This window comes from Ylistrum balloti, unplaced genomic scaffold (genome assembly GCF_031769215.1).
Source record: "Ylistrum balloti isolate Yb309-2 unplaced genomic scaffold, AGI_CSIRO_Ybal_v1 Utg370540, whole genome shotgun sequence".
Classification (NCBI taxonomy): Eukaryota; Metazoa; Mollusca; class Bivalvia; order Pectinida; family Pectinidae; genus Ylistrum; species Ylistrum balloti.
The window spans coordinates 15,321-25,007 of NW_026782343.1; the positions used below are offsets into that span (position 1 = coordinate 15,321).

Genomic DNA, 9,687 nt, shown 5'->3' on the forward strand with positions numbered 1-9,687 from the left:
TATTTCCTCTTTTGCCTTCACAACAATTTCAGAAACTCAATAAGGATTTGTAGCTCGGTTCTGTAAACATGCTCTACATCAGTACAGCATAAACACTCATTACAGTTTATCATTTATCTAAAAACTGTTATGATAACTATATCAATGAACAAAGGTGATCACAAATGTAGGGCCCTACCTGTGTCAGCAATGTACCCTGGTACTGCTCGGTGGATTTTGTACTGGCTGATATGAAAAAGGTATATAAAGCCAGTCCAGCATCAGAGCTTCACAACAGACACAGAGAAGTATAGACGAGCCCCAGCTCCCACGAATGGAGCTCAAGTTACTTTTAGTCGTTGCCCTGGTGGCTTCGACTCAGGCGGGTGAGTAAATTTTATGGATACAACAGACTTATCTGAAACTAGGTGGTGTGATGTACTATAGAAAAAGATAGATTTCAACTATACTTTAAAGTTTCAGAATTGTCACAAATATTTTTGAAAGTCCGTTTTTTCCTTTTTCCTTTGGTGAATTATCGTTATGGCGTTTACTTTGTATCCTATGTTCTTCTCTAACTGTGCAGTTTAATAGTATGTCTATATGTCTAACTTTTATCACAGTAATTTTGTAGTCAATAAATTATCATATTTTGTTGAGTCGTAAAAATTTTGACTTTTATTTCATTCGTGTGATATTGCATGATTAAAGATTAATTTTTTGGCGCTTTTTTGAATCTCAAAAATCTGTAACTGCAACAACAAAAGTTTTTTTAGTAAATATAGTTTTCTTGTTTGTTTAACATTTCATGATTCCTCTCGCTCTGGGTTTTCGGCAGACAATATAAACAATCTCTAACATTGTAGTTACTTCACTACAACATTTTTGCTACAATTTATAATCTCTGGTACCGAATTTTCCGTTTACCCAGCCATTTAATTATACATTTTGAAAATTTCATTTCATTTAAAACACATGATTTCGATGGGTTTGTTATTTGATTTAAACGTCCGATTTGAAGATGTGATATACAGATAAATGCATTTTCCGTCTTCTGTAAATGTACTCATAAAAGAAGACGTTCTTTAATGGCAACTGGAAAAGCATATCTTTGGACTCTACTTCCATTTATACGGTTTACGGACTCAGAAATGACCGAGAGTTTATCGGGAACGGACGGCGAGACCCATCATGCTCTGGAAACCCAGCCCTCCTCCTCCAATGTTCAATGTACATGTCTGCCAATAATGGCTTACTCATCAAGTAACATCGTAACACAATGTCTCCTTGTTTTAATTCTAATCCTGTTCTCTAAAACTTCACTGCTTTCAATTCATCCAGTTGTAGCAATGGTTCTGAAACTTATTTATTTATGACGAATGGAAAGTTAATCAGCGTTCACATTTTCGAACGGTAGTTTAAGCAACTTTGTCAATTGGTAATTGTATGATGAATTTGGACGATTTTCATTTGTTATTTACATGTCGACAAATTGATTTCGTCTAAAGTGCGCTGGAAAACATTTTGTTTCAGAATTTTTTGACTGCTTATTGATTAAATAATTCCAATTTTAGTTCTATTGATTGATAGACCAAATGCAGTTGACAGCCAATGTGCTAAAACGTAATGTCCTTTAACATGTTTGGTGATAGTGACATGTTCTGTTTGTTGCCTTTGTTGATCTGGTAATAATTGCCATATTCAGTACTTATTTCTCCTTTGATAGGATCTTTCCGATATTTTTCATTGAGGTGTTAAGCAGCAGAAAATCCACAAATATGAGTTTCGTCCACATGACAATATTTTCAATATGATTTCTTAAATACTTTTATTTTCAATATTTTTAGTAGCAACTGTAAACTCATAAAAATGTCTGGGTTTGTTCCTATTACATTAAACAGCAGACACCTAAAGGTAGTATACATGTGTTGGTATACATTGACATCTATTACTTACATACAAGGCTGAGTTTGACCGTTGAACTTTTTTATTGGACTGCATTGACCTTCTAACTACTCAAGAATGTTTTTTCTTGTAACGTTACAAGTCTAAAGACCGTTTTTGAAGTTATTGACATTTATAAAATTCTAGTTTATTTGAATGATGTTGGTCTATATTATAGACTATTACTTACCATTTTAAGCTGTTGTAATAACATAGTCATTTAAGTTTTTTAGCATTTGTCTTTTACCTTTTAGTTTGTTTGATATTTTTCCCCTTATGAATCGTTGTGTTTCATCGGTTGATGGCCCGAATGACTTTTTTGGTATTGACAGGCCGTTAAGACTGTAACAATAATGATAATAAAGCTGAGTTTGAACGAGGAAACAGTTAGACATACTTATACATCATATGTCCACCTAAAAACCTTTTACATAGGTTTTCTGTTTTTCTTCCAGGCCCTATAGACTCTATTAGAGATTCGTGTTCAAAAACATGTCCAAGTAAGTATTTTTACGCAATCAAAAGGTAATTAAACAATTACATCAATAACGAACCAAAATTATTATCAAAATGTGATTGAAGTTTGACTCCGCCTGCGAATACTGTACAATACTATTTTTATCAGAGTAAACTATCTCAGGCCCCAACTGTTGTAAAATCAATTGTTTTTTCAAAGGTACAAATAAGTTTGGATACAGACCGGGAAGGTCGTATGAGTTTGATTACAATGTAAAAACATCCACCAGTGTGAAAGGAGCATCAGAAGGATCGTCCGGAATGGAACTAACGGCTAAGGTTCATGTGGAGGCAGTTTCCAAATGTGATTTCATTCTCAGGGTGTGTATTCAAGTTCAGTTTAATTAGAGTATATGCAATTTATCTATATTTCTGTTACGTTTTTATCAAATGCGAGTCTTCCATTTATATATAATTATGTGTTTGGTATGATTGCAATCTGTCGCATTCTGCAATGGATTCAACGCTTAATTGTAATCTATTGTCATTATATTAATGATGTCCTATCAATTATATAATAAGCATTGAATTGAAACTTCCAGAACCAGAATCAAATTAGCACGACATAAATTATCATGGAAGAATGCAAGTGACAAAAAATATTAAATTTAGGTCTATCTGTATATTTACACGTCTTAATGTAAAGATAACTGACATTTCTGATTGAAGATTGAGAATGTGCGACTGCACGAAACAGACCCAACGAACTATGAAAGGATGATATTGTCAGAGGGAAGTGAAGAACTTCGTCGTGTCTTAGAGAGGCATGATCTGCGATTTTCCTTCCAAGATGGCATCGTAGATGAGCTATGTCCATCTTCGGACGAAGTCACATGGGCTCTGAACATCAAACGGGGTATATTGTCTGTCTTCCAGAACAGCATGGATGACCTTAGACGTGACCAGAAAACAACTGAGGTTCGTAGAATACATAGATATAATTCTTGTTATCAAAACTCTTATTGCGATTTTGATTTACGGAAGTCGTAAAGAAACATGAAATTGGCATATTTCCATTCTGATGTTTTAGTCTGACGTCAATGGCAACTGCGAAGTCGAATATAGAACAATCAACGGCCAAGATGGTTATATGGTGAGGAAGACAAAGAATCTGCTCGGATGCACGGAACGTAACGACTACAGTACATCAGTCCAGGGCATTTCGTACAGAGTCCCTTCAGTAAGTAAAATATACAAACCACAATACGTTCGAATAATTGTTTAAGTCCTGTTTCAAGACTTCCACAAGTCCACAAGAATATTCAAGGCATGTGGACCTTTACATATACGTGTCTTTACAGGAGAACCAAGCTATACCTGTCATGAATAGCGAGCATCAATGCCAACAGGAAATTTCATCGGATGGTTTACTGAAGGCTGCCAACTGTGTGGAATCCCATGTTTTCAGACCGTTCTCTCGAGAGGGGAGTGGTGCAGTAACTGAGAGCAAACAGACACTGAACTTTGTTCAGGAATCCGTTCCATCGGCAACAACCGGTATGCACTATAACAATCCAATCATTAATTGATCTAAGTCATGTTATTGATCAGCATTATCTACAGTTGATGATTTGGTGCCATTGATATTCTTCATGTCATTTTGCTAACAGGCGTCATCCGAGATCGACGAGGAATGACGTTCGAACATGCCTACGACCCTGACAAATCCATTCGTTCCCAATCTGATCTAGAAGGCAAACTTATGGAGGTTTGTGATAATACAAGACAGGACATACGCCCAGATACACCAAGACTTTTCTCTGAGCTGGTGTACTTAATGAAAACCGTCGACTCACAATCTCTCCGAAGGGTGTACCAGAGACTCCGAACTGGAAGTTTGTGCGCTAACAACTTAAAGAGAGTAAAGTACGAACAGAGTTTATGCGTTACATTCATATTTCGTGCATAAGTCTTATTGGTAATCTGATAATGAAAAGTACTCTGAATAACAAACTTTATTTCTAATTATGTGTTTGCAGGAAGTTTTTCTTGGACGCAATACCAATGACAGGAACTAGTGCTTCGTTGAGTATGCTTACGGAACTAATTAACAGTCAAGAGATCACAGGTATAGAGCGATATGTGGCTTACAACACTCTCCTTCATCCAGCATCCAACAAAAGACATGCTGAGAGAGGTCACGGTAAGTAAACGATAATGAATCGATGAGACACTATAAATGAATAATATGGAAAGTATTCCATTTCTATAGTCGTTCAGTGTCCTTTTAAATTACCGCTATCCTTAATTACAGCCACTTCTTGCCAAAAGCAACGGAAAAGCCATGCTAGCTGTCACATCCCTGGTTCACAACTTCTGTGGAAAAAATTCGTGTGATAACGATATGGATGTCAGCATCATTGTATCTACAATCGAGGAAAAAATCGCATATGGATGTAGCGTCGACGGAGACAAATTGCAAAAGGTATCAAATCTACTATCAACAAATGAAGCTGTGAATAGTATTTTCGCGCTATGACATTAAAATGATCATTATGTATTCAAATAAGGATGATTTATAATAAGCATTCCTTTTCAGACTATCATTAGTCTTCGAGCCCTTGGAAATGCTGGGTATGCTATTCGCGCTGTTCCTAAGATCAACAGCTGCTTGACCAGGACGGAAAACCCAGTAGAGGTCAGACTCGCTGCCATAGAAGCGTTCAGACGCATGTCCTGCGATGCTGATGTATGTACCTCATTATTCAATAGCTATTGTCTATGAGATCAAAAAGTAATTCCGATTTTTATAAAGACACCCACTTGAAATTTGGAAAACAAAACGCCTGATAAAAAACGTTGTGTACCGTACAGCTTTTTCTTCCAGATTTCAAATCTTATTTGTAAGGAAACACCAAATCATATTAGAATACAAAATTATAGATCCGCTTGTGCCCTCCTGATAATGTGATTAAACATGTTTCAAGAATATTTTCTTCAAATCGAACAAGAAATCCCATCATCGAGGCTAGTTCGAGGAGGAAAATAGTGAGGTGCACTGTATAGTGAGTGTGGCATAGCAGACATAATTCCTTTTATAGCCACTTTACTGCTACGTTTGTACACTAATTATAACAGAACGTTGGGTTTTTTATAACATTAAAGATACAGTTGTATTATCTAAGTGACCAGTTTCACAGTTAAACATAGCATACTGATCGGATTATATTTCCGTCCGATTTCATTTACAGAAAAGCGAAGTACAAACAGTGTTTGCAAATACTGACGAAGATTCCGAGATCAGAATTGCCGCCTACCTCGCTCTGATGCAGTGTGCAAGTACTCAAACCATTAACCTTGTCAGACAGCAGCTTGAAACTGAGAACATTAACCAAGTTGGTTCATTTATTTGGTCTCACCTTTCAAACCTCAAAGAAACATCAAACATCCACAAACAAGACATTCGAGCAATTCTGCAGAATGAAGAGTTGAGGAGTAACTTCGATCTCGACAACAGAAAATTTTCCCACAATTACGAGAAATCCATTTTCTTGGAGAAGCTGAATGCTGGAGCGTCAGTTGAGAGCAACCTGATCTGGTCTTCCTCTTCTTTCCTTCCAAGGTCAATGATGGCCAATTTGACTGTCGATCTGTTCGGTCACTCCGTCAACTTGTTTGAAGTCGGGGGCAGAGTTGAAGGCTTGGAATACTTCTTGGAATCCTACTTTGGGCCCAATGGCTACTTCAGTGACAACAACGAAGCAGCTGAAATCAATGAACAGTTTGTCAAAGGCATCAGCAGCAGAAAAGTCAGAAACATTGAAAGTCAAGTAAGTAATAATGTCATCGATGGAGTCATTATTAGTAATGCTGTAACTGGGTATACTATCATATATATATTCATATATACCAGGTGTGAACAAATGTAATTATCTACTTACAGTTTGGATCTGCAATGGATGAACTGAAGGGAACACTTTACGCGAGAGTTTTCGGAAATGAGTTAGGTTATGCCCGCCTTGATGGAAGACAATCATTATTCAATGAAGACTTCAACATCCTCGAATTGCTTATCAGTATGTCCAAGAACCACGACTATACATTGACACAAAACTTCATGTTCATGGATAGCAGCATGATCATTCCTACAAGTTCCGGCTTCCCATTAAACCTTACGGTAAATGGAACCGCTACTGTTGACATGAAGGCATCCGGTAAAATAGACTTGAGGAAAGTCGCCACGAGTCCGAGAAGCCTATCGATCGTTGGTGCTATTCAGCCAAGGTAATCATTGTGAACACGATGGATATTCAGTGAGCAGAGAGATTTCCTAAAATTTAATAATTGAACTACGTGTAATAAGCACATACTTAGAAGTGACATTTAATCTGTTGATGAGAAAAAACTGTGTATTAGCGCTACAATCTTCATTGAAGACATTTATGTATTTGGTATATTATATCATTTTCAGTGCTGCTCTTGAAGTATCCAGCATGATGAGCATAGATGCCTTCGTAACAAAGAGCGGCATGAAAATGATTTCAAATCTGCACACAAGTACTGCTATCCAAGGAAAGGTTGAATTGGCTGATGGCCGTATATTGGATATGGAGCTGGATGTGCCTCGCGAGAAAATGGAAATCGTAAATTTCAAGTAAGTATGGCACGAATAGTTTGAATAGCACTTTGTCGTTATATTTTATATACATAGCGGAAATCATTTTTACATTTGTTTTATATTATGATGTCATTTACATCACACAGAACTGCCTTTTTCACCGTTCACAAAGACCTTCACCGCGAACAGGAGATGATCACAGAAAACAAACAATCCCATAAGGTTTGTACAGGAGAGACCTTGACAGAGGTGACTGGTGTTCAGCTTTGTGGAGAAGTCCAGTTTCCTAACGCCTCATTGAAAGCAGACGCTCCGTACTTTCCACTCACGGGTCCAGTGAAAATGGTTGTCGACCTCACCAAGAAGGATACCTTGACAAGCTACAAATTTGAAACCAAATTTGCCAGGGTAAGACATCGCTTCTATTTACATTTCAAGTATACATGACTCAAAGTTGTATTTCTGTTGGTAGAAATGTTAAGCTAATTCTAAATATCAACCGGAAACGAACCTAGAACGCGAATGAAATTAATGATACGACTGTGTCATATTTTAAGACAAGGAGAAGCGTAGCAGCCAAGATAGCATTCAACACTCCCGGATCTACAATAGATAGAAATATGGGATTTGACTTCCTTATAAACAGCGTGGACAAATCGGTAACAATGGATTTGGTTTCCCCTTGGAAAAAAGCCAGTTTGTCAGGTACCTTAATTTTAGTTTAACTATTACTGCAACTGGATCCTACATAAAAGTTTCTAATAAATTCGATGTTATAATATTTAAAATGATAATCTTAATTATAAAGTTATATTGTGAATACAAAGCTTTGGCTTATTTCAATTATCATTCTTATCTAAGAGTTATGTGACTGAGTCATTTAAAAATTCAGGAAAATTTATGGGTCGTATTTGCTAATAAACGCTGTCTTTCAGGATCCTTGACGACTGAACGTACACTGAAGCAATTTCAAGGCCGACTTATGCTTGATAGAAACCAGGAGTATTCAGTGAATGCAGAGGTCAGGCAAAGCCGAAAGGGTTCTGTGTATGTCTACACACCAACAGTAGAAGTCGTCATGGTAGGGAAGGACAACATCAATCTCGGTGGCTCCGTTGAATATCTACCATCGAAGTCGATTGAAGGCGATCTCACACTGGCTGGTATCACAGCCCAACCCGTGAAGGGTAGATGTAAGTACCTACAATGAAATTTCGTTATGAACTAGAAAAGAAGCGTCGTTTGAAATGATCGCTGTCCTTACGACTGGGCATTATTGATTAAAAAAATGTGAAAATGTTTACGATGATGTGATAAATATGAAACTATTATTTAGTATATTCTATATATTTCAGTCTCCATTCAGCACAAGAAAACTATTCGATCCATTCTTGGTGGTGTGAGTTTCACAAAAGGAAAAGAATACAGTTTCGAAGCCCGAGTCCAGACAACAGGTACTGCAAAGGCAATCAAGTATAGGCCACACTTGTCAATTCGTACACCGAAAAAAGAAGTTGTCGCATTTGGTGGCACAGCAGAGTACAGGGACGGAAAGTCTTTTGCAGTCGATTTTACTCTGAGCAAGATCGTTCCCAAAGACATCAAATTGGACAGTAAGTATCTATCACGGATAATCAATTGATATCATTAAGTAGGTCAAATGAATTGATGGTACAACTGCCTTACTTTGTTTATTACTAAGGGAAGGTAACAGGTGAATAAATAGCAATGTTTATTTACAGTCAAAATCAGGAACATGGGCAAACGGTACCAATCAAAGGTTGATATCACAACGCCATACCTTGCTACAAAGATCCAATCCAGTGTTGTGGTAAAAGGTGGAAAGGCATTGGTCACGAGAACTACCATTGACTACGTCGTACCGAAAGTGATACGAGACAAAATCACCGTCAACGGAAAGACATCATTTACGATGACCAAAGCCTTGAAGATGATCAAAGGAACTTTGTAAGTAGTCTAAATCAAAATTTGAAAATAATGAAGGCAAAATAAATAGATAAATCGATCTGTAGATAATAACACCTGATTTATCACCTATTTCCTTTAGGAACGTTGCATTCAAGAGGAGACCCCAGTATAATATTGACAGCTCGCTAGATGCCAGCCATACCAGAAAAACTACCGGATTAGAGTTTAATATGGCGTACGGTGAAAACCAAGAAGACCAGGACAAGAAAATTACTCTGTCAACAACTGTCAAACATCCACGGCTGACCTGGCCTGAATCAACTTTGTCTGCTGATTTTGATCTGAAACATAAAGGAATGGTAAATTTACTAGTGAATAATACTTCCCACACAAGTTAAAAAATTAAATGCAAATAATTAATCATTTTGCACCGTACAGCTGTTTCGTCATTTGAGGACTCGTCAAAATGTTGAAACCTTTGACGCGATCGAGAATAATAAAAATTGGCCGAAAGAAATCCAGATCCATGATTCCCACTTTTGTCACTGATATCACAATGCGTGATTTCGGAAGATATCTTGTGAGAAATATTAAGTTATATATTGGATAACTTGTATTTGACACCGTATAAAGAATTACTCTTCTTTTATTTTAGGGTGTCGATTTCGGCTTTCTTGGCCGTCACACACATGATCGCAAACAACTTGAAACGTCTATAACAATTTTGCCTGATAGAGAAAACGAGATGTCTGCCACTCTCC

General features: G+C 37.1%; 1 protein-coding gene across 1 annotated transcript; it reads left to right on the top strand.

The window, feature by feature from the left end:
- Positions 1 to 313: 313 nt before the first annotated feature.
- On the top strand, positions 314 to 8,969 carry LOC132556024 (apolipophorins-like). The gene is given in 19 exon segments (XM_060220416.1): positions 314 to 365; positions 2,379 to 2,423; positions 2,600 to 2,760; positions 3,109 to 3,357; positions 3,470 to 3,619; positions 3,741 to 3,936; positions 4,050 to 4,305; positions 4,419 to 4,514; positions 4,516 to 4,582; positions 4,694 to 4,864; positions 4,979 to 5,128; positions 5,631 to 6,209; positions 6,323 to 6,663; positions 6,851 to 7,033; positions 7,144 to 7,405; positions 7,555 to 7,702; positions 7,933 to 8,190; positions 8,353 to 8,610; positions 8,740 to 8,969. Coding segments are annotated over 19 exon segments (3,852 nt in total).
- The last annotated feature ends 718 nt before the right edge of the window (positions 8,970 to 9,687 follow it).